This window comes from Blennius ocellaris, assembly GCF_963422515.1.
Source record: "Blennius ocellaris genome assembly, chromosome: 17".
Lineage (NCBI taxonomy): Eukaryota > Metazoa > Chordata > Actinopteri > Blenniiformes > Blenniidae > Blennius > Blennius ocellaris.
In genome coordinates this window covers 24,754,993-24,781,431 of record NC_137666.1, presented here as the reverse complement: position 1 = coordinate 24,781,431, position 26,439 = coordinate 24,754,993, and the positions used below count along the sequence as shown (strand labels likewise).

Genomic DNA, 26,439 nt, shown 5'->3' with positions numbered 1-26,439 from the left:
TGGTGCTTTCGGACATGCCCCATCCAATATGGCGGCGACACTGCTTCACTCTCCAGCACGGAATTAGGCGTATGGTGAGGAGACCCAACCAATATGGCGGCAACGCTGGTTACTCTCCAGCAAGAACGAGGCGCCATGTCTGTGCAACGGCGACTTATCCAATATGGCGGCCGCGCACAACGTCAGCTCTCGTTGAGCCGTCGGCCACGGTAGGCTTTCCGGCCGGAGGACAAGCGCGGCCCCGGTAGGCGTTCCGGCCCCGGTAGGCGTTTCGGCCCGGTAGGCGTTCCGGCCCGGTAGAGAGAGAAGCGAGGGCGGAGCAGCGTTAGCGGTTAGCGCAGCTGTGTGAAGCGCACTGAGCTCCAGTTCTCTCACGGCTCGAGTCGCCACGACGCCCGCGGAGCAGCGCAGAATGCCGGTGAAGGGAGAAGGAAAGCTGGGCTCGTACCCGAGCAGGAGTGACGTCATGGCAGTAAGTGAGGCGGGCTGCGCGAGACTGTCGGTAACTTTTACATTGCGTGTGTGTGTGTGTGTGTGTGTGTGTGTGTGTGTGTGTGTGTGTGTGTGTGTGTGTGTGTGTGTGTGTGTGTGTGTGTGTTCTCTGCGAGTTGACGTCACGAAGGTGTGTGGTTCCGGTCCTGCAGGTCGGACAGACGGTTCACCTGTTCACGACGGGGCAGATTCAGATGTTTATGGGGCAGATACAGATGTTCACGGGGGAGATACAGATGTTCACGGGGCAGATACAGATGTTCATGGGGTAGATACAGATGTTCACGAGGCATATACATGGGGCAGATTCAGGTGTTTATGGGGCAGATACAGATGTTCACGGGGCAGATACAGATGTCCACGGGGCAGATACAGATGTCCACGGGGCAGATACAGATGTTCATGGGGCAGATACAGATGTTCATGGGGCAGATACAGATGTTCACTGGGCAGATAGCGATGTTCACGGGCAGATACAGATGTTCATGGGGTAGATACAGATGTTCACGAGGCATATACATGGGGCAGATTCAGGTGTTTATGGGGCAGATACAGATGTTCACGGGGCAGATACAGATGTCCACGGGGCAGATACAGATGTCCACGGGGCAGATACAGATGTTCATGGGGCAGATACAGATGTTCACTGGGCAGATAGCGATGTTCACGGGCAGATACAGATGTTCACGGGGCAGATACAGATGTTCATGCGGTAGATACAGATGTTCATGGGGTAGATACACAGTGCAAGTACAGATGTTCACCGGGCAGATACAGATGTTCACGGGCAGATACAGATGTTCACGGGGCAGATACAGATGTTCATGCGGTAGATGCAGATGTTCGTGGGGTAGATACACAGTGCAAGTACAGATGTTCACAGGGCAGATACACAGTGCAGCTACAGATGTTCACGGGGCAGATACACAGGGAAGATACAGATGTTCACTGTACAGATACACAGGGCAGATACAGATGTTCATGGGGCAGATACAGATGTTCATGCGGTAGATACAGATGTTCATGGGGTAGATACACGGGGCAGATACAGATGTTCACGGGACAGATACAAGTGCAGATACAGATGTTCATGGGTCAGATACACAGTGCAGATACAGATGTTCACGGACAGATACACAGTGCAGATACAGATGTTCACGGACAGATACACAGTGCAGATACAGATGTTCACGGGACAGATACACAGTCCAGATACAGATGTTCACCTGGCTCACACGCACCACAATTACCAGTCTTGGTTCTGGTCTGGAACTTGAGGAAATGTAATCTGGCCCAGATTGAGACTGTTTGGTTTATTGGTCTGTGTGCAGATTAGCTCAGTGGAGTGACCTCTATCAGCATGAAGGTCATGACCTCACTGACCTCGAGCAGTGTAAAGGTCATGACCTCACTGACCTCTAGCAGTGTGGAGGTCATGACCCCACTGACCTCTAGCAGTGTGAAGGTCATGACCTCACTGACCTATATCAGTATGAAGGTCATGACCCCACTGACCTCTAGCAGTTTGAAGGTCATGACCTCAGTACCTATAAGTGCAACAGTCTGGGAGCTACTGAGAGAGAGAGAGAGAGAGAGAGAGAGAGAGAGAGAGAGAGAATAGCGGCCCTCTTATACACAAATAAATAAATAAATAACCAGATGAACACAAAACACTTCTTATTTTAAAATGGAATAACTGTGATATATGTGACATTGGTCTAGTAACAGTGTAATAACCTTTAATAAAAGCGTGATAAAGGCGTAGCAATGCTGTGATAAAGGTGTATTAGTGGTATGATGACGGTGTAGTAATAGTGTAATGACTTCTAATAAGGTGTAATAACAGTATAGTAACAAGTTAGTGGGTAAATCAAGTGAATAAAGTCTCTCTATGTTCCTAAACAAGCACACCACAGCACCATGAAAGTTTGAGCTTCGCACCTTCTTCACTCGTGAACCTGGCCGTTGTCATCGTGTTGCTTAGCAACATTCTCACTTCCTGTCCTGCTGTACGCTTTTGGGGAAGTTTGTGTTTGTGTAGCTTGATGTTATCAGAGTTCCTGGAAGTCCGACTGGAGGGAAGAGATGTGTGATTATGTTCTCTGGAGAGCAGCTGACCTCAGCCCAGAGGATTCCACTGGATCAGTCCTGGTGGCTGTGTCTCCAGTCTGCTGGGCTGTTCCTCCTGGTGGCTGTTCCTCCTGTTGGCTGTTCTTCCCGGTGGCTCCAGTCTGCTGGGCCGTTCCTCCTGGTCTCTGTGGCTGTTCCTCCTGGTGGCTGTTCCTCCTGTTGGCTGTTCTTCCTGGTGGCTCCAGTCTGCTGTGCTGCCCCTCCTGGTGGCTGTTCCTCCTGGTGTCTCCAGTCCACTGGGCCGTTCCTCCTGGTCTCTGTTGCTGTTCCTCCTGGTGGCTGTTCCTCCTGGTGTCTCCAGTCCACTGGGCCGTTCCTCCTGGTCTCTGTTGCTGTTCCTCCTGGTGGCTGTTCCTCCTGGTGTCTCCAGTCCACTGGGCCGTTCCTCCTGGTCTCTGTGGCTGTTCCTCCTGGTGGCTGTTCCTCCTGGTGGCTGTTCCTCCTGGTGTCTCCAGTCCACTGGGCCATTCCTCCTGGTCTCTGTGGCTGTTCCTCCTGGTGGCTGTTCCTCCTGGTGTCTCCAGTCCACTGGGCCGTTCCTCCTGGTCTCTGTGGCTGTTCCTCCTGGTGGCTGTTCCTCCTGGTGTCTCCAGTCCACTGGGCCATTCCTCCTGGTCTCTGTGGCTGTTCCTCCTGTTGGCTGTTCCTCCTGGTGTCTCCAGTCCACTGGGCCGTTCCTCCTGGTCTCTGTGGCTGTTCCTCCTGGTGGCTGTTCCTCCTGGTGTCTCCAGTCCACTGGGCCGTTCCTCCTGGTCTCTGTGGCTGTTCCTCCTGGTGGCTGTTCCTCCTGGTGTCTCCAGTCCACTGGGCCGTTCCTCCTGGTCTCTGTGGCTGTTCCTCCTGGTGGCTGTTCCTCCTGGTGTCTCCAGTCCACTGGGCCGTTCCTCCTGGTCTCTGTGGCTGTTCCTCCTGGTGGCTGTTCCTCCTGTTGGCTGTTCTTCCTGGTGGCTCCAGTCTGATGTGCTGCCCCTCCTGGTGGCTGTTCCTCCTGGTGTCTCCAGTCCACTGGGCCGTTCCTCCTGGTCTCTGTGGCTGTTCCTCCTGGTGGCTGTTCCTCCTGGTGTCTCCAGTCCACTGGGCCGTTCCTCCTGGTCTCTGTGGCTGTTCCTCCTGGTGGCTCCAGTCTACTGGGCTGTTCCTCCTGGTGATTGTTCCTCCTGGTCTCTCTAGTCTGCTGGGCTGTTCCTCCTGGTGGCTGTTCCTCCTGGTGGCTGTGTCTGCAGTCTGCTGCAGCTTGTTGTTTCCTGACTGGACAGGAAGAGGAAGTGAGGGTTTACACTCGGCTTCCTGCAGAGACTCTTCTCCCTGAGTCCACGCTGCCACACCCAGAGCCCAGGCCCAGACCACCACTGCTGTTTGGACTAAAACCAACACCCAGAGCCTCTGGAGGGTCTGAGCTCCACCCCATTGCAGCACCATCTTTCAGGATGCAGTGCGGTGTGTTTTCTCTCTGCAGGAGTTCTCAGACCGTGGTACTGGTAGTGGTAGTGGTACTGGTACTGGTACTGGTACCTCCACCATGACATAGCGGCTGATTCTTCCAGACTCTCCAGCTGATGTTGTGATGAAGCTGCACTGGTACCCTGACGAGGAGCAGCTTCTTGAGCTCATTGTTCTCCATGTTCAGTCACATCAGTGATTGAGGACTTCACAGTGTCCACTCTGAAGAGGAACATGGAGAGTTACCAGTGTAACTAGAGTAACCAGAGTAACTCTGTTCATTCTTGTGATGAGACAATGTCTGAGGAGTAGCACTAGTCCATGTTAAACTCGTGACCCCCGACTGTGTGAATGCTCACTGGCATGCAAGAGGTGAACCACAACCTTCTCTGGGGACCTGCTTCCAAAAGCAGCAATAAGATCAAGACCAGAGTCTATCACACAGTCACCACTGTATCACCACTGTATCACCACCATGTCACCACTATATCACCACCATGTCATCACTATATCACCACCATGTCACCACTATATCACCACTGTATCACCACCATGTCATCACTATATCACCACCGTGTCACCATCATGTCACCACTGTATCACCACCGTGTCACCACTATATCACCACCATGTCATCACTATATCACCACCATGTCACCACTATATCACCACTGTATCACCACCATGTCACCACTATATCACCACCGTGTCACCATCATGTCACCACTGTATCACCACCGTGTCACCACTATATCACCACCATGTCATCACTATATCACCACCATGTCACCACTATATCACCACTGTATCACCACCATGTCACCACTATATCACCACCATGTCATCACTATATCACCACCATGTCACCACTATATCACCACTGTATCACCACCATGTCACCACTATATCACCACCGTGTCACCATCATATCACCACTGTATCACCACCATGTCACCACTATATCACCACCATGTCATCACTATATCACCACCATGTCACCACTATATCACCACTGTATCACCACCATGTCACCACTATATCACCACCATGTCATCACTATATCACCACCATGTCACCACTATATCACCACTGTATCACCACCATGTCACCACTATATCACCACCGTGTCACCATCATGTCACCACTGTATCACCACCGTGTCACCACTATATCACCACTATATCACCACCGTGTCACCATCATGTCACCACCGTATCACCACCATGTCACCACTATATCACCACTATATCACCACCGTGTCACCATCATGTCACCACTGTATCACCACCATGTCACCACTATATCACCACCGTGTCACCATCATGTCACCACCGTGTCACCACTATATCACCACCATGTCATCACTATATCACCACCATGTCACCACTATATCACCACTGTATCACCACCATGTCACCACTATATCACCACCATGTCATCACTATATCACCACCATGTCACCACTATATCACCACTGTATCACCACCATGTCACCACTATATCACCACCGTGTCACCATCATATCACCACTGTATCACCACCATGTCACCACTATATCACCACCATGTCATCACTATATCACCACCATGTCACCACTATATCACCACTGTATCACCACCATGTCACCACTATATCACCACCATGTCATCACTATATCACCACCATGTCACCACTATATCACCACTGTATCACCACCATGTCACCACTATATCACCACCGTGTCACCATCATGTCACCACTGTATCACCACCGTGTCACCACTATATCACCACTATATCACCACCGTGTCACCATCGTATCACCACCGTGTCACCACTATATCACCACCGTGTCACCATCATGTCACCACTGTATCACCACCGTGTCACCACTATATCACCACCGTGTCACCATCATGTCACCACCGTATCACCACCGTGTCACCACTATATCACCACCGTGTCACCATCATGTCACCACTGTATCACCACCATGTCACCACTATATCACCACTATATCACCACCGTGTCACCATCATGTCACCACTGTATCACCACCATGTCACCACTATATCACCACCGTGTCACCATCATGTCACCACCGTATCACCACCGTGTCACCACCGTAACCTCACCACCATGTCACCACCGTGTCACCACCGTAACCTCACCACCATGTCACCACGTGTCACCACCGTAACCTCACCACCGTGTCACCACCGTAACCTCACCACCGTGTCACCACCGTAACCTCACCACCGTATCACCACTGTAACCTCACCACCGTATCACCACCGTAACCTCACCACCATGTCACCACTGTATCACCACCATGTCACCACCGTGTCACCACCGTGTCACCACCGTAACCTCACCACCATGTCACCACCGTATCACCACCGTGCCACCACCGTGTCACCACCGTAACCTCACCACCATGTCACCACCGTATCACCACCGTGCCACCACCGTGTCACCACCGTAACCTCACCACCATGTCACCACTGTATCACCACCATGTCACCACCGTATCACCACTGTATCACCACCATGTCACCACCGTGCCACCATGAAATGTACCATAAGAGCTGAATTCCATTTTCTCCTGTGCGTGACCAAATGCTACTCTCTCTCTCTGTCTCTCTCTGTCTCTCTCTCTCTCTTTGACTCCAACACACACACTGTGTGTTTGTTTGTTTGAACACAGAGCTACAGCTCAGTGCTGGCTGGAACCGGTTCCTGTGTGTGTGTGTGTGGGTGTGTGTGTGTGTGTGTGTGGGTGTGTGTGTGTGTGTGTCTGCAGCACATGAAGCTTCCATTACAGTAACTGTTCAGTTACAACTCAACATTCAACAAGAGACCACAATGGAGCTACTGTGACATCAAGCAAACAGCACAGGGTCATCTCTCCCAGTGAAACACACACACACACACACACACACACACACACACACACACACACACACACACACACACACACACACACACACACACACACACACACACACACACACACACACACACACACACACACACACACACACACACACACACACACACACAGAACCCTGTGTGCAGAATATTCCACAATAAACGATAGATTAGCAGTACTTGCTGAACATATTCAGATTCCTCCATGCCAGACTCGGACTCATTGTGTGTTTTGCCGCCTCCACCGCTTGTGGGAGAACACGTCATCACCACGTGACTGAATCCTGCCCACCGATTGGCTCCTGAGGCACCTCATGCACTGCTTCATTGCCGTCTGTGTGACTTTAGTTTTTCTTTTCAAGACACTGTAGTACTCGATTCTGTAAAAGTACACGTCGTCACAACATTTGATGATAGCACAGACGATGTGTATCACACACCGCCAGCTGCATACCTACCTAACATGCACATTTAGTCTCCACAACGTATTCCTTGGTCTGGTATTTAGACGTATGTTTAAGCAAATTGTTACAGTTGGAGATATCTGATGTTCCTATTGAACATTCCTTCACTCTGTGTCTATCTGTAATGCTCAACGGGAAGTAATCTAATCTGTAATGCTCAACAGGAAGTCATCTAATTTGTAATGCTCAACAGGAAGTCATCTAATCTAGAGTGCACTTGGTGAGTGAAGTGAAGTCTTTCAAATACATGTGATTCAAACATTGCAGTCTCTTCATCAGTTCAGGTCTTCTGACTGGTGTTTTTTGTTTTTTTAGCACTATGGAGACCCACAGTGTGTTTTACAATTGTATTCAAAATCACCCGCACAAACTAAAATTCCTTCACTTTCCCAAATTATGTCAAATAAAAATGTGAAGAATTCCCAGTCACTCTCTGGGAGTGTTTTGGTCCTGGTTTACTGGAAGTGGCAGTCAGGGAGTGAGTTTAGGGAAAACAAAAGGTATATCAGGTATATTTTCAAACAACACGTCAGTCCATCTTTCAAAGTATTTCAAAATGATTTGAAAGAAACTTGAAATACAAGGGTACAAAAAACTTTTTTTCAGCCCTTAGATTTTCAGTCATTAATACATATAAACACATCTAAACATTTCTAATGTGTTGTAACTGTTCATGTATTTGATCTAGCCTCTTGGGGGCACAATTCCCCCAGGTCTGTCTTGTCAGGCAGCAGTTGAGCAGACAGACTTGTAGACTCAACCAAGGCTGCAAGTCCTTCCAGCTTCATTAGCTTGCATGTTCATGGCCTTTCTACGTCTTCTGGTTTGTTTCCAGACCTTTGAGTGGCAAAATAAGTGAGTAAAGGTTTTGATAATATTGCGAGGATGTATATATACTAGTGTCGTCAATTTTCTGTAATTAATTGCGATTAATCACATTGTTTTTCTCCTTAAGACTCAAGCTTGTAATGATATTTATTCAGGGAAAACCACAGAATTAATATCGACTCAACACAGAGACTATATTTAAATTAAAATACCATTTTTTATAACGAGCTTTTAGCTTTTGGTGAAACTGTTTCTCTCCAAGATCATCAAAATAATAAAAACATAAATAAATAAATTAATAAACATCTAACATAAGGTCCAACACTTTGAGGATTTTAATATTTCTAGAAACAAAGTTGTGAACTTATTACATGAACAAAGTGGCAATAATATACTGTAATACACACACACACACACACACACACACACACACACACACACACACACACACACACACACACACACACACACACACACACACAGGAGAGTCAGAGAAAGAGTATAAATTAATATTTTACCAGTATTTCCTCCAGTTTTAGCATTATGGCGGCTCCTGGTCAGCCAACATGGCAACTTGTTTTACCGCAGAATCACTACTGTGGTCATAATATTTGGCTTTTCAAAGTAAAGCTATTGACTTTCACTTTCTCAATCAGTCGTCAGGGAACTTTTAAAGTGAAACCTTCTGCCTTAATATTATTCCACTGGATATTATGCTGCTCTTTGGTCACGGTGCTGCGTCCAGAGACGCTGCACATCCTGCTGCTTGAGTAAGAGATAAAAAAAAAAGCAAAAAACCGAAGTAAACAAAACTATGTTAAGTACGTTAATTTATTTCACCAAATGAAACGTTTCAAATCACTTAACTAAATTAACTTTACAGTTGTTATAACGTTCTGCTGATATGCTTTAATGTAAGAACGGCTTTCAGGTTTCTGCTTTACCTGTCATGTACTTTAACTTAACCTTACTAATCAATAATGCGCATGGGTGTTATATGGCAGAAGGACTTCGTGTTGTTTTTGGTGAAGGCATTCCTGTGAAGTTGGTGAAGTTTCACGCTTCGTTGTATGAAATCCGTTCGGCCACGACACTGGCCAGTTCCCTGAGTTCCCTGGAGGCCAGAGGAGAGTTCAGCAGGCTGTACCTCCCAGGACAGGACCGCAGTCACACTGGGTGGAACAGTACACAGAAACGCTAACAAACATGAACACATTTGATAAGTTCTCAATACATTTCTGTTTGTGTGACTTGAAGAGTAACTTTAATGTAGAAACTCAAACCTGACCTGCAGCTTTTCAGCCAAATTTCTTCTTTCAAACCGGTAAATTAGAAGAGACGTGACAGAGCTAATCATCGGAGGCTCGCCGCTTGTTGTGTTCATCTCAACACCTGGTAGAAACACGCCAGAACAAACCACAACTGACTTTCAGCCAATCACTGAACTGGAGGTGATTTAAGAAGTCGCCCCAAGTCTCGGACATGAAATGATGCTGATTAGTTTGATTTATTGTCACTGGTGTTGAACAGTAATTGGTGAGATCAATACTAAGCCCCCCCCTCCCCCCTACTGAGCCCCTTTTAACTATTCTTACAAGAGCTGAAAGAGAATTTCATACCCAAACCTTTTCAGCTCGTCCTGTTCTTGTCTTGACATGTGCAATCTGAACCAAAGCTTGGACTTGAACAGGTGAAGTGACTTCCACCCTGTAGGGAGACTTCTGCTCCTCCTCCGCCGTTGGTGGGTGGAGCCTGTCGTCAGCAGACCGTCCCCTCCTGAGGACAGCTGCTGACCTGCAGGCCAAAGCTCCCCCATCCTGTTTAGTCCAACATGTCCCACTGAGAGCGTCCCGCCTCTCCCAGCATGAGGTCTCAACCTCACCCTCACCCTCTCACCGCGACCAGTCTGAGAAAAACAAGGAATTGAAGCTGCAAGCAGCCTCAGCTGGGACCTCGCTCCCTGACCCGTCGGGGCCGGGCCCAATCATGGCCCTTTACCCAGCAGGTGGCGCTATGCCTGCTGGCTGTAATCAGATGTGGAATTTCAAGCAACATGTAAAGTTTCAGCCAGATCCAAGCACATACACCCCACTTCCTGTTTCCAGCAGGTGGCGCTATGGCCGAAGGTTATCGTGAGATGGCTCAGATCTGACTCGAGTGCATCATGTAAAGTTTGAGCTTGATTGAACAAAGTTGAAGGTATTTATAGTAGACTTCCTGTTTGATGGCAGATATTAAAGTATCGGCACGTGATGTTTAGATCTTGATGGGACGAACGAGTGAGTTTTGATTTGATCTCTCTACGACGTTCCTACGGGCCGTAGTGGCCATTGGTCATTTTAGTGTTTCTTGGTGGCGCTAGAGAGCATATTTTGGTACTTTGGGGGTAATTTTTACAATTTCTTATAGTTCATGACAGTCCTGATGAGTGCAGAATCTGGTGATTTTTGGAGCATGTTCCTAAGGAAGCCTTGTAATATATAGCCTTGTATATATATATATATATATATATAGAGAGAGAGAGAGACCTCTCACCAGACCCCCAGGCCTCTCTCACCAGGACCCCCAGGCCTCTCCCACCGGACCACTGGCCACCCCACTACCACCCCAGTAGATCATGCACCGTCTCCAGGCTGATCTCTCCATCGTGGCTTCAGATCCCTCAGTGCTGGTATATGTTGTGGTCCCGGTGGACCACATGTTCAGGGAAGGTGTTTGGAAGCGTATTTTCTGCATGATCTCAGATGCTTTGAGTTCCATTTTAACTGGTAAATTTTACTGTGATTACTTCGCCGGATCGCCCTTACTGACGTGGTTCCTGCTGGCGTGATCCAACTCCAAGCCCCCGAGACACTTTTATCTTGAGATTTTGGCGTTTCTTCCTCATTTTGGCCTTTGGTGGATCTTGTCCCGCTGATACTTTTGCTGATTAGATATCAGGTTATCAAGTTGTTTAGTAGGATGTTAGTGATTCATTTGGGTGATTGAGGTGACCGTGGCCAACTACATCAACAAACTCGGATGTCTGATCCAGGGTTGGACCAGGATTGGACAAGGATTGAACCAGGATCAGTCCAGAGTTGACCAGGATTGAACCAAGGTTGAATCAGGCCGGAACCAGTTGCTCTCGATTCATGTCGTCCTCCACACATTGGCTGTCATCTCCTACACAGACCACTCCAAGGAGGAGGAGGAAGAAGAGGGGGGGGGGGGGGGGGGGGGGTTGGCGACACTGTGAGTGTGTGGTTATTTTTAGCCCCCCCTCCCCGAAGCACTAAGTTAATCCTTTCCTGCTCAGGATGATCCAGATGGACGAAGGACACTGAGGAACGTTGAGCTTTGCTCTCGTGGAAACTTGATTCTTGTTTTATTGCCACAATGCAGCCTGAACCACGCAAACTGATTCTTCAGTGAGGGTGGGGTTCAGTGAGGGGAGGGGTTCAGTGAGGGGAGGGGTTCAGTGAGGGAGGGGTTCAGTGAGGGAGGGGTTCAGTGAGGCAAGAGTTCAGTGAGGGAGGGGTTCAGTGAGGGAGGGGTTCAGTGAGGGAGGGGTTCAGCCATGACTCTGGAGTGGCTGCAGACCAGCTGCTGTGCCCGCTCCCCCGGCTGGCATCAGGCTGGTAACCCCCCAGAGGGCTTCAGGGAAGGTACCGGCGGCAGCAGTGGTGGCAGCTGTGGTGCTGGCAGCCGAGCTGGTGGTGGCGAGGGGGCCCGGATCCAGCTGAGGGGGCTGGACACGGAGCAGCTGAAAGGCAGTCTGGTGGTCCTCTACGCTCCTGCTGGGAACTCCTGTCTTCTGAAACTGGTGGGAGTTCATGGATGGATGGATGGATGGATGGATGGATGGATGGATGGATGGATGGAAGGATTCTGCTGCTTCTCAGAATGTTTTATAATTGTTAAGAAATGTGCAAAACAAGCTAAGTTCTATTTTGTGTGTGGTTTGTAGGTTCTAGAGAGTTCTTATGTTGGCTGGTTGGACAGAAAGTCTGTGATGGGACACCGACTGGATGATTCAGGGTGTGGCGATGGGACACCGACTGGATGATTCAGGGTGTGGCGGTGGGACACCGACTGGATGATTCAGGGTGTGGCGATGGGACACCGACTGGATGATTCAGGGTGTGGCAGTGGGACACCGACTGGATGATTCAGGGTGTGGCGGTGGGACACCGACTGGATGATTCAGGGTGTGGCGATGGGACACCGACTGGATGATTCAGGGTGTGGCGGTGGGACACCGACTGGATGATTCAGGGTGTGGGGATGGGACACCGACTGGATGATTCAGGGTGTGGCGATGGGACACCGACTGGATGATTCAGGGTGTGGCAGTGGGACACCGACTGGATGATTCAGGGTGTGGCGGTGGGACACCGACTGGATGATTCAGGGTGTGGCGATGGGACACCGACTGGATGATTCAGGGTGTGGCGGTGGGACACCGACTGGATGATTCAGGGTGTGGGGATGGGACACCGACTGGATGATTCAGGGTGTGGCGGTGGGACACCGACTGGATGATTCAGGGTGTGGCGGTGGGACACCGACTGGATGATTCAGGGTGTGGCGATGGGACACCGACTGGATGATTCAGGGTGTGGCGATGGGACACCGACTGGATGATTCAGGGTGTGGCGGTGGGACACCGACTGGATGATTCAGGGTGTGGCGGTGGGACACCGACTGGATGATTCAGGGTGTGGCGGTGGGACACCGACTGGATGATTCAGGGTGTGGCAGTGGGACACCGACTGGATGATTCAGGGTGTGGCGGTGGGACACCGACTGGATGATTCAGGGTGTGGCGATGGGACACCGACTGGATGATTCAGGGTGTGGCGGTGGGACACCGACTGGATGATTCAGGGTGTGGGGATGGGACACCGACTGGATGATTCAGGGTGTGGCGATGGGACACCGACTGGATGATTCAGGGTGTGGCAGTGGGACACCGACTGGATGATTCAGGGTGTGGCGGTGGGACACCGACTGGATGATTCAGGGTGTGGCGATGGGACACCGACTGGATGATTCAGGGTGTGGCGGTGGGACACCGACTGGATGATTCAGGGTGTGGGGATGGGACACCGACTGGATGATTCAGGGTGTGGCGGTGGGACACCGACTGGATGATTCAGGGTGTGGCGGTGGGACACCGACTGGATGATTCAGGGTGTGGCGATGGGACACCGACTGGATGATTCAGGGTGTGGCGATGGGACACCGACTGGATGATTCAGGGTGTGGCGGTGGGACACCGACTGGATGATTCAGGGTGTGGCGGTGGGACACCGACTGGATGATTCAGGGTGTGGCGGTGGGACACCGACTGGATGATTCAGGGTGTGGCGGTGGGACACCGACTGGATGATTCAGGGTGTGGCGATGGGACACCGACTGGATGATTCAGGGTGTGGCGGTGGGACACCGACTGGATGATTCAGGGGTGTGGCGGTGGGACACCGACTGGATGATTCAGTGTGTGGCGATGGGACACCGGCTGGATGATTCAGGGTGTGGCGGTGGGACACCGACTGGATGATTCAGGGTGTGGCGGTGGGACACCGACTGGATGATTCAGGGTGTGGCGATGGGACACCGACTGGATGATTCAGGGTGTGGCGGTGGGACACCGACTGGATGATTCAGGGTGTGGCGGTGGGACACCGACTGGATGATTCAGTGTGTGGCGATGGGACACCGACTGGATGATTCAGGGTGTGGCGGTGGGACACCGACTGGATGATTCAGGGTGTGGCGGTGGGACACCGACTGGATGATTCAGGGTGTGGCGGTGGGACACCGACTGGATGATTCAGGGTGTGGCGGTGGGACACCGACTGGATGATTCAGGGTGTGGCGATGGGACACCGACTGGATGATTCAGGGTGTGGCGGTGGGACACCGACTGGATGATTCAGGGTGTGGCGATGGGACACCGACTGGATGATTCAGGGTGTGGCGATGGGACACCGACTGGATGATTCAGGGTGTGGCGATGGGACACCGACTGGATGATTCAGGGTGTGGCGATGGGACACCGACTGGATGATTCAGGGTGTGGCGGTGGGACACCGACTGGATGATTCAGGGTGTGGCGGTGGGACACCGACTGGATGATTCAGGGTGTGGCGGTGGGACACCGACTGGATGATTCAGGGTGTGGCGGTGGGACACCGACTGGATGATTCAGGGTGTGGCGGTGGGACACCGACTGGATGATTCAGGGTGTGGCGATGGGACACCGACTGGATGATTCAGGGTGTGGCGGTGGGACACCGACTGGATGATTCAGGGTGTGGCGATGGGACACCGACTGGATGATTCAGGGTGTGGCGATGGGACACCGACTGGATGATTCAGGGTGTGGCGATGGGACACCGACTGGATGATTCAGGGTGTGGCGATGGGACACCGACTGGATGATTCAGGGTGTGGCGGTGGGACACCGACTGGATGATTCAGGGTGTGGCGGTGGGACACCGACTGGATGATTCAGGGTGTGGCGATGGGACACCGACTGGATGATTCAGGGTGTGGCGGTGGGACACCGACTGGATGATTCAGGGTGTGGCGGTGGGACACCGACTGGATGATTCAGGGTGTGGCGATGGGACACCGACTGGATGATTCAGGGTGTGGCGGTGGGACACCGACTGGATGATTCAGGGTGTGGCGATGGGACACCGACTGGATGATTCAGGGTGTGGCGGTGGGACACCGACTGGATGATTCAGGGTGTGGCGGTGGGACACCGACTGGATGATTCAGGGTGTGGCGGCGGGACACCGACTGGATGATTCAGGGTGTGGCGATGGGACACCGACTGGATGATTCAGGGTGTGGCGGCGGGACACCGACTGGATGATTCAGGGTGTGGCGGTGGGACACCGACTGGATGATTCAGGGTGTGGCGACGGGACACCGACTGGATGATTCAGGGTGTGGCGACGGGACACCGACTGGATGATTCAGGGTGTGGCGACGGGACACCGACTGGATGATTCAGGGTGTGGCGACGGGACACCGACTGGATGATTCAGGGTGTGGCGGTGGGACACCGACTGGATGATTCAGGGTGTGGCGATGGGACACCGACTGGATGATTCAGGGTGTGGCGATGGGACACCGACTGGATGATTCAGGGTGTGGCGGTGGGACACCGACTGGATGATTCAGGGTGTGGCGGTGGGACACCGACTGGATGATTCAGGGTGTGGCGATGGGACACCGACTGGATGATTCAGGGTGTGGCGGTGGGACACCGACTGGATGATTCAGGGTGTGGCGGTGGGACACCGACTGGATGATTCAGGGTGTGGCGGTGGGACACCGACTGGATGATTCAGGGTGTGGCGGTGGGACACCGACTGGATGATTCAGGGTGTGGCAGTGGGACACCGACTGGATGATTTTGTGAGACGGCTGTGGTTGAAAGGTGCTGAACTTCAGAAGTTTGAGATGTTCAGGTTATTGTGGAATTGATCCTATACTAACTGCAGTCTGCTGAATCAGCACAATATTTCAAAATATTGCTGTAGGTCTGCAGTGGTTTTGTCGTAGGTGTGTCCAATATCAGGTGATGGCAAGCAGACGAGGTGTCACTCGTTGAGACGAGTCCTGGGGGTAGCAGTGCTCCTCCCCTTGACGTCGTGGTGGTTCCGGCCGCTGGCATCTTCAGGAGGAAGTCATTTGGGACTGTGAATGTTAGTACCTTCATCTCACAACATTTAGTGGATTAATTAGTCTTTCACATTTAAAGTTCTGTTATTCTGTGTCTGCGGAGTATAAAAGCACAGAACTTGTAGAAGCCTTTTGAGTTCAGCCAGTGTTACGTCAGTGATTTGGAATTGTACATTTTATATCACCAGGATATAGATGAACTGGTGTAGCAGACTGTCTGTACAGTAGAAGGTGTCGCAAGTGGATGAAGGTGTAGCAGCTGGATGAAGGTGTAGCAGGTGGATGATAACCTGGATCCTGACAGTTTTCAGGGTGGTGCGTGTTCTCAGCTTCTCGTCTCAACAACTCAACCCATCATCGTCTAAATGAGTCTGTGAACTTTGACCTGCAGCCCGGCCACATTGTGACTGTGTGTGTGTGTGTGTGTGTGTGTGTGTGTGTGTGTGTGTGTGTGTGTGTGTGTGTGTGTGTGTGTGTGTGTGTGTGTGTGTGTGTGTGTGTGTGTGTGTGTGTGTGTGTGTGTGTGTGTGTGTGTGTTTCACTGGGAGAGATGACCCTGTGCTGTTTGCTTGCAGAGCTCGGGGATGGAAGAGCTGGTCTGGGAGCAGTACAGCGTCACACTGCAGCGGGTGAGTTAATTACCCCCCCCCCCCCCCCCCCACTGGACACCACTGATCAATACATCAATGATCAATACATCAATGATCAATACATCAATGAACTCACACATTAATAAATGAACTCCACATGAAGCCACCCCGTCCCTTCCTGGCTTACTAACCCTCCTTCCTCTACTCTGATTGGCTGTGGAATAAAGTCCCATCCTCTGATTGGCTGTAGCACACACTGGGCATGACTGACTGTTGACTACTGGCTATTAATCCAATCATGACAGCATTATCCCCAGCCTGCACTCACATTGGAGACATTTTATCTTATTTTCATATTTATATTAAATATTTATAAAAATATTTATATTAAAACTGAAAACATGAAGTCATAAATACAGCAACATGACTCAAGTCTCAAGCTGACGGTGCTGTGATGGTGTAGTGCAGGTGACAGTGTAGTGATGGTGACGGTGCAGTAATGGTGACGGTGTAATGATTTTGACGGTACTGTGATGGTGACAGTGCTGTGATGGTGTAGTGGTGGTGACGGTGTAGTCATGGTGAAGATGCTGTGATGGTGACGGTGCAGTGAGGGTGGCGGTGCAGTGATGTGATGGTGTAGTGACGGCGAACTGACATGACGGTGTTGTGGCAGTGTAGCGATGGTGACGGTGTAGTGATGGTGAACTGACATGACGGTGTTGTGGCAGTGTAGCGATGGTGACGGTGTAGTGATGGCGAACTGACATGGCGGTGTAGTGGCAGTGTAGCGATGGTGACGGTGTAGTGATGGCGAACTGACATGGCGGTGTAGTGGCAGTGTAGCGATGGTGACGGTGTCATGATGGTGAACTGACGTGATGTTTAGTGATGATGTAGTGATGGTGACTTGACATGACGTGTAGTGACGGTGTAGTGATGATGACGGTGTAGGGATGGTGAATTGACCTGGCAGTGTAGTGACGGTGTCATGATGGTGAATTGACATGATGGTGCAATGGCGGTGTAGTGATGGTGTCGTGATGGTGAATTGACATGATGGTGCAGTGAACGGTGTAGATCACTACACGGTGTAGTGATTGTGAATTGACGTGACGGCGTAGTGATGGTGACGGTGTAGTGATGGTGAATTGACGTGACGATGCAGTGACGGTGTAGTGATGGTGACGGTGTAGTGATGGTGAATTGACATGATGGTGCAGTGAACGGTGTAGATCACAACACGGTGTAGTGATTGTGAATTGACGTGACGATGCAGTGACGGTGTAGTGATGGTGACGGTGTAGTGATGGTGAATTGACGTGACGATGCAGTGACGGTGTAGTGATGGTGACGGTGTAGTGATGGTGAATTGACGTGACGATGCAGTGACGGTGTAGTGATGGTGACGGTGTAGTGATGGTGAATTGACGTGACGATGCAGTGACGGTGTAGTGATGGTGACGGTGTAGTGATGGTGAATTGACGTGACGATGCAGTGACGGTGTATTGATGGTGACGGTGTAGAGATGGTGACTTGACGTGACGATGCAGTGATGGTGTATTGATGGTGACGGTGTAGAGATGGTGACTTGACGTGACGATGCAGTGACGGTGTAGTGCTGGTGACGGTGTAGAGATGGTGAATTGACGTGACGATGCAGTGACGGTGTAGTGATGGTGACGGTGTAGAGATGGTGAATTGACATGATGGTGCAGTGAACGGTGTAGATCACAACACGGTGTAGTGATTGTGAATTGACGTGACGATGCAGTGACGGTGTAGTGATGGTGACGGTGTAGTGATTGTGAATTGACGTGACGATGCAGTGACGGTGTAGTGATGGTGACGGTGTAGTGATGGTGAATTGACGTGACGATGCAGTGACGGTGTAGTGATGGTGACGGTGTAGAGATGGTGAATTGACATGATGGTGCAGTGAACGGTGTAGATCACAACACGGTGTAGTGATTGTGAATTGACATGACGATGCAGTGACGGTGTAGTGATGGTGACGGTGTAGTGATGGTGAATTGACGTGACGATGCAGTGACGGTGTAGTGATGGTGACGGTGTAGAGATGGTGAATTGACGTGACGATGCAGTGACGGTGTAGTGATGGTGACGGTGTAGAGATGGTGAATTGACATGATGGTGCAGTGAACGGTGTAGATCACAACACGGTGTAGTGATTGTGAATTGACATGACGATGCAGTGACGGTGTAGTGATGGTGACGGTGTAGTGATGGTGAATTGACGTGACGATGCAGTGACGGTGTAGTGATGGTGACGGTGTAGAGATGGTGAATTGACGTGACGATGCAGTGACGGTGTAGTGATGGTGACGGTGTAGAGATGGTGAATTGACATGATGGTGCAGTGAACGGTGTAGATCACAACACGGTGTAGTGATTGTGAATTGACGTGACGATGCAGTGACGGTGTAGTGATGGTGACGGTGTAGTGATGGTGAATTGACGTGACGATGCAGTGACGGTGTAGTGATGGTGAATTGACGTGACGATGCAGTGACGGTGTATTGATGGTGACGGTGTAGAGATGGTGACTTGACGTGACGATGCAGTGATGGTGTAGGGATGGTGATGGTGTAGGGATGGTGACGGTGTAGTGATGTTGACGGGTAGTGACGGTGTAGTGAACGTGTGGTGGTAACATGTTGCAGCAGCACAAACACTGACTCCAGTCAGAGCTGGTCCTCGGTGTAGTTCAGGGTCCAGATCCCCTCACTGAGCTGGTCCTCAGTGTAGTTCAGGGTCCAGATCCCCTCACTGAGTTGGTCCTCAGTGTAGTTCAGGGTCCAGGTCCCCTCACTGAGCTGGTCCTCAGTGTAGTTCAGGGTCCAGGTCCCCTCACTGAGCTGGTCTGTGCTGGTTCTTCCTGCAGGACTCCAAGATGGGCTTTGGCATCGCAGTGTCAGGCGGACGCGACAACCCCAACGTGGAGAGTGGCGAGACGTCCATCATCGTGTCGGACGTGCTGGCGGGTGGCCCGGCGGACGGGTTACTGTTGTAAGTCTCCTTTGAGGTCCAGGTCCTCCCCAGTACCTGGTTCCTCTGTGTTCCACGGAGATCCTCTGGGTTCCTCGGAGTTCCTCAGGGATCCTCTGGGTTCCTTGGGATTCCTCGGGGCTCCACGGGGTTTCTCTGGTTTCCTCGAAGGTCATCGGAGTTCCTCTGGGATACTCAGGTTTCCTTGGGGTTCCACAGGGTTCCTCAGGATTGCACAGTGTTCCTCTGGGTGCACAATGAGGTGCTGATGCTTCTACTGGGTCTCCTCTGCTCCTCCAATCAAAATAACAGCTGGGGGCGCTTTTCTTTGACTTCACATCTGATTTGTTTGAAGTTTTTATAGATTATCTGTCAGCCTGGACAAGATCCTCAGCCTTGATTATGTCCTGAACCTTGATTATATCCTGATCCTGGACTAGATCCTCAGCCTTGATTATATCCTGAACCTTGATTATATCCTGATCCTGGACTAGATCCTTAGCCTGGATTAGATCCTTAGTCTGCACTAGATCCTCAGCCTGGACTAGATCCTCAGCCTGGACTAGATCCTCAGCCTGGATTAAGTAAACCATAAAACCAGGAGAAGTGGATCTCCGTGGAACCGGGCCATTTCTGTTGGATTAAATCATCCCTCTCGATTACTGCTATAGGAATTTCATTCCACATCACCATCTCCCACCCTCAGAACCTCCAGAACTCAAGACTTCTGGTCAGGTTCCACTGAGGTTGTGATGCTCTGAGTTCCATTTTAATTTCCTGTTTCCTGTTTCCTGTCCAGTGAGAACGACAGAGTCATCCAGGTCAACGCCATCGCCATGGACAACGTGCCTCACTCCTTCGCTGTGCAGTCGCTGCGCAAGTGTGGACGAGTGGCCAAAATAGTAAGACACACACACACACATACATAGCAGATGTGCTCACATGTGTAAGTCGGCTGGAGATGATCAGGATGACTAGGTGGAGATGATCAGGTGGAGATGATCAGGTGGAGATGATCAGGTGGAGATGATCAGGTGGAGATGATCAGGTGGAGATGATCAGGATGACCAGGTGGAGATGATCAGGTGGAGATGATCAGGTGGAGATGATCAGGTGGAGATGATCAGGAGGAGATGATCAGGATGACCAGGTGGAGATGATCAGGTGGAGATGATCAGGATGACCAGGTGGAGATGATCAGGTGGAGATGATCAGGTGGAGATGATCAGGATGACTAGGTGGAGATGATCAGGATGACCAGGTGGAGATGATCAGGATGACTAGGTGGAGATGATCAGGATCACCAGGTGGAGATGATCAGGATGACCAGGTGGAGATGATCAGGATGACTAGGTGGAGATGATCAGGATGACCAGGTGGAGATGATCAGGATGACTAGGTGGAGATGATCAGGATGACCAGGTGGAGATGATCAGGATGACCAGGTGGAGATGACCAGGTGGAGATGATCAGGTGGAGATGATCAGGATGACTAGGTGGAGATGACCAGGTGGAGATTATCAGGTGGAGATAATCAGGATGACCAGTTGGAGATGACCAGTTGGAGATGATCAGGTGGAGATGATCAGGATGACTAGGTGGAGATGATCAGGTGGAGATGATCAGGATGACTAGGTGGAGATGATCAGGATGACCAGGTGGAGATGATCAGGATGACCAGGTGGAGATGATCAGGTAGAGATGATCAGGATGACTAGGTGGAGATGACCAGGTGGAGATTATCAGGTGGAGATAATCAGGATGAGCAGGTGGAGATGACCAGTTGGAGATGATCAGGTGGAGATGATCAGGATGACTAGGTGGAGATGATCAGGTGGAGATGATCAGGATGACTAGGTGGAGATGATCAGGTGGAGATGATCAGGATGACTAGGTGGAGATGATCAGGTGAAGATGACCAGTTGGAGATGATCAGGTGGAGATGATCAGGATGACTAGGTGGAGATGATCAGGTGGAGATGATCAGGATGACTAGGTGGAGATGATCAGGTGAAGATGACCAGGTGGAGATGATCAGGATGACCAGGTGGAGATGATCAGGTGGAGACGATCAGGATGACCAGATGGAGATGACCAGGTGGAGATGACCAGGTGGAGATCATCAGGATGACCAGGTGGAGATGATCAGGTGGAGATGATCAGATGGAGATGATCAGGATGACCAGGTGGAGGTTATCAGGATGACCAGGTGGAGGTTATCAGGATGACCAGGTGGAGATGATCAGGTGGAGACGATCAGGATGACCAGGTGAAGGTTATCAGGATGACCAGGTGGAGATGATCAGGATGTCCAGGTGGAGATGATCAGGTGGAGATTAAAAAACGTGGATCCGTAGATGTGGTACTGACGGTTCCACGGTTCTGCTTTAGTCCTTGTTCCCGTCATTCACTTCTCTTCAGTTGCTATTGGAGACGCTGTCATCACTGTCGCTTCTTCACTTCCTGTTTTCTATCTTCATTATTTGTTTCATCCTCAGACGGTGAAGCGGCCTCGTAAGGTGACGTCGCTCTCCCATAAGCAGCCGCCGTCTCCCAGCAGGACCAGCCACGACTTCAGCCCAACCACCCACTACTACGACGCCGACACCGACAACGACTGGTATCGCGACGAGAGCCGAGACCCCCCCTCCGACAACAAGGCATACCTGGACCCGGACTACAGGGGAGGGCGAGACCACAACCAGAGAGGGAGGAGTCGTGGGCGGAGCCAGGACAGATCCTCGCCCAGTCCTGACAGAGCGAGGCGGGAGGGGCGAAGTGGACGAGAGCGGGACTCCAGCGGCCCCCGTCAGAGGTTCCACAGCCGAGGACGCAGTCCTGGGGACGACCACATGGAGGCGCAGTATGAACGAGGAGAAGGGGGAGGAGGAAGAGCCGGGAGGTATCGGTCAAGGGGCCAGCTCAATGAACCAGAACCAGAACCGGAGCCTCTGGAGAAACCTGTCAACGTTCTCCTGGTGAAGAACAGACCCAGTGAGGGTAAGAAATAACTAACCACCTTGACTTTTTTTCATTTCCAGCGTGTCCTCTGTGGTACTGTTGGTCGTTGTGAACATACTGAGAAGTGTCTTTTTTGTCGCTGCATTGCTGTCCATCATCATCTTGTTGGATCAACACTCACAACAACATAATTCACATCTGGCTGTGGCAGCTGTTGGTTCTCCAGGAGGGCTTCGGGGTCCCACCCTAACTTCCACTCCAGTGTACCATCAAGGAGTAGGTTGATTTGAAAATATCTTGTTGGCTTTTTATCGGTGTTAAACTGTACCCCCGGGCCCCCTATATGCCTGGAGGGGGTTTATTTGAGGCGTTTCCCCAAACAAACGGGCGATCTGCACTCCATTCTTGAGGTCCTGCAACACCAGTATCGTTGTCACTTCAACCACCAGGGGGGAACCAGGTCTGTGAGCTGAATGGGGGTGGCTGCTCCGGCCCGGACTTGGTTGCCATTTCTGACCAACAGCCATACTCATCCCAGGACTGCAGAATGTGCGTGCGGACTTTCTGACCCGCCAGTCACCGTGGCCAGAGGAAGGGAGGCGTCACCCGGCAGCATGAGACCAGGGTTGGCAGACCTTTGGCAGTACAGAAGTCGACCTCCAGGTCCCCAGTGGTTTTTCTTCATGGGCAATGTCTTGCATTGGCACACAGTTGCCCACAACTCTACTGGATGTTTCCACTGTTCTTACTGATCTTCCTAACGCTTCTGAGGGTAGTTCATGTAAGGCACACGTTGAGCCTAGTAGTCCTAATTTGGACGGCCGGGACATGGTTTCTGCTGCTGGGCAAGGCTCTGCTGCAGCTCGACCAGGCATCTCCCCTCCAGGAAGGATCCTCTGCTCCAGTTCGAGGGGAGGATTCTGCACCCTGAGCCCGGGCACCTCCAGCTACATGGAGGCTGTATACAAACAGGTCCAAATTGTTTGACCACTGGTGTTGTCATGGCTTGAACACTGTCCACTGTCCTGACTCCTCCATACTGCAGTTCCTACAGGAGTTTCTTAACCAAGGACAATCTCCATCCACAATTAAAGGTTTATGTTGCTGCCATTTCATGCTCTCATGCTGGCATTAAATGTGCTTCGGTTGGCCGTGACAAAAGTGTGACATCTTTTCTGAAGGGTGCTCGTAGGCACCGCCCACCTAATTAACCAGTGGCTCCAACATGGGACCTATCCATAGTGCTGGAGGCCCTTCGGGTTTCTCTTTTTGAGCCCTTGGACCAGGTAGACCGGAAGTGGCTCTCCCTTTACACAGCATTTCTTTTGATCACGGCCTCGGGTAGACGTGTTGGTGAACCTGGAGTGACCTTGTGGGTGGATGCATCTTTTGTACCCAAGCTGTTTTCCGCTACGCGCAGTACTCAACCGCTCCAGTTGGCTTGGTTTGGTCTGCGGGCCTCTGATCCCCTGTGTCCTGTCCCGGCACTAGAGGTGTACACATCATCCACAGCAGGTGTGCGAAAGTTCAATCACCTGTTTGTGCGCTATACCGGGCCGCGGCGTGTCTGGCTCTCACTAAACAATGCCTTTCCACTGGGTCATGGAAGTTATTAAGCTCGCCTATAGTTTGCAGGGACGTACACTGTCATTCCACAAGGAACATGTCAACATCCTGGGAGGCGTCCAGTAAAGTTTGCAAGGTTCTACTAAGTGAATATGGCAGTGCCCCACCAACGAGAGGCGGTTCTGAGAGAGAACCCTTCTGGGTCGTGAGGTGGATTTTCCTGAGTTTGTGATTCTTCTGGACTTTGTTGTTATATGTCATCCAGTGGTTAAAGCTCCGCCTCTGGCGGTCTGGAGGGATAAAATTGAATGAACGTTAGGTAGGTAACTACGGTTCAATGAATCCCGGATGACCGTCAGACTGTTCAGTTCCTCGAAATCCTCATGTGCTCACGAGAAGTTTAAGGGACTGAGCATCATAACTATGTAGACTCACGTGAGCCACCAGTAAGACGGTCTGTGATTGAAGATGGTCTCTGATTGAAGACGGTCTCTTAAGCCGCCAGATCATTGGGGAAGAGTCTTGGAATAACAGTCTGGTTCTTGTTCCAGAGTACGGTCTGCGTTTGGGCAGTCAGATCTTCATCAAACAGATGACCAGCTCCGGCCTCGCTGCCAAAGATGGAAACCTGCAGGAGGGAGACATCATCCTGAAGGTGTTCACTCTCACACTGTCACTCTCTCACTCTCACCCTGTCACGACGTTACCCTGTCACTCTCATTCCGTCACCCTTTCACTGTCACTCGGTCACTGTGTCACTCTCGGGTGGAGCAGTCCTCTTCAGAGAAGAGGCCTAACAACAAGTCTGTTAGCTGGGTGGGTGGAGTCATCGTCCTGAGGGGAGGGGCCTAGTGAGTCTGTGGGCGGAGCCACTGATGGAGCGGCTGCTCTGCTCCTCCACTGACTGGCTAGATTCTCTCTGCAAGTGTATTTTGTTTCAGTGTAAGATTACAATAACTTCACAGTTTATTTTCTGATGGCTTCTACCACTGATGCCTTCAAAATAAAAGCATCAGGTCATTTTTCATGTCTGCTGGTCAGCTGGTCAGTCCTGGTGTGTGTGTGTGTGTGTGTGTGTGTGTGTGTGTGTGTGTGTGTGTGTGTGTGTGTGTGTGTGTGTGTGTGTGTGTGTGTGTGTGTGCGTGTGCGTGTGCGTGCGTGTGCGTGTGCAGATCAACGGGACGGTGACGGAGAACCTCTCGCTCCACGATGCGGGGAAGCTCATCGAGAAGTCGAGAGGGAAACTTCAGCTGGTGGTCCAGAGAGACCGGCGCCAGGTCCTGGTCCGCATTCCCCCCCTCGCAGACTCCGACTCGGACAATGAAGGTGAGTCACCTCAGGCTTCAACTGCAAGGTCAAAGGTCAACGGGAGAGTTTAATGCCATGCTGTGTGTGTGTGTGTGTGTGTGTGTGTGTGTGTGTGTGTGTGTGTGTGTGTGTGTGTGTTGTTCCTCTGTGATGGCGCTTCATTCGGAGCGTTGATGAACGGAGCCTGTTTCCACTGTTATTCTCTGTCACCAGTTTATTTAACGTGGCCTTCACTCTCACAGCAAATTGTTATCTAAACGGTCAAATATAAACGTGTGTGTGTGTGTGTGTGTGTGTGTGTGTGTGTGTGTGTGTGTGTGTGTGTGTGTGTGTGTTATGTTTGATTTAAACGAGTCAGATGATTCTAGATGTTTCCAAAGTGCAAATGTGTACATTTACTGTGTTTATGAAGGTATAAAGTTGCACTGTTGTAAATGAATGAATGAACGGTGACCTTGTGTGTCGGGAAAGGCTCCTTCAAATAAAAGTTATTTAAATTAACATTTTAATTTATTATTATTATTATTATTGTTGTTGTTGTTGTTGTTAATAATAGTAAGAAAATATAAACAGTGTTGGAATGTCATGATGAACTGAAACCTGTGAAAGAATGAGTGTAGAGACTCATTACTCATTCAATTGGCAGTGTTCCAATTTCCTGTTCGTCGTGGTGTTGAGCTGCAGAGTGGGTCAGAGTGAGAAGAGAGTGAGGGAGAGTGAGAAGAGTGTGAGGGAGGGAGAGTGAGTAGAGTGTGAGGCAGTGTGATTAGTGTGAGTTGGAGTTGTGAGACAGAGTGACTGGCAGAGTGAGCAGAGAGTGGGGTAGAGTGTGAGAAGAGTGTGAGGCAGAATGAGTAGAATGTGAGTAGAGAGTGAGGTAGAGCGTGAGAGGAGTGTGAGGCAGAGTGAGTAGAGTGACTGGCAGAGTGAGTAGAGTGTGAGTAGAGTGTGAGGTAGAGTGTGAGGCAGAGTGAGGAGAGTGACTGGCAGAGTGAGGAGAGTGTGAGGAGAGTGTGAGGTAGAGTGAGTAGAGTGAGGAGAGTGTGAGGCAGAGT

The 26,439-nt window shown here is 50.9% G+C and overlaps 1 protein-coding gene across 1 annotated transcript in view; it reads left to right on the top strand.

Moving 5' to 3' along the window:
• Positions 1-250: 250 nt before the first annotated feature.
• Positions 251-26,439, top strand: part of LOC308142765 (tight junction protein 2-like) — a 67,756-nt gene continuing 41,567 nt past the window's right edge. The window contains exons 1-7 of the mRNA XM_080513335.1: positions 251-472; positions 16,525-16,578; positions 19,446-19,570; positions 20,349-20,451; positions 22,048-22,549; positions 24,628-24,731; positions 25,249-25,402. Of these exons, the coding sequence (XP_080369461.1) occupies positions 413-472; positions 16,525-16,578; positions 19,446-19,570; positions 20,349-20,451; positions 22,048-22,549; positions 24,628-24,731; positions 25,249-25,402 (1,102 nt within the window). The 5' untranslated portion in view covers positions 251-412. The remainder of the gene's footprint in view (positions 473-16,524; positions 16,579-19,445; positions 19,571-20,348; positions 20,452-22,047; positions 22,550-24,627; positions 24,732-25,248; positions 25,403-26,439) is intronic.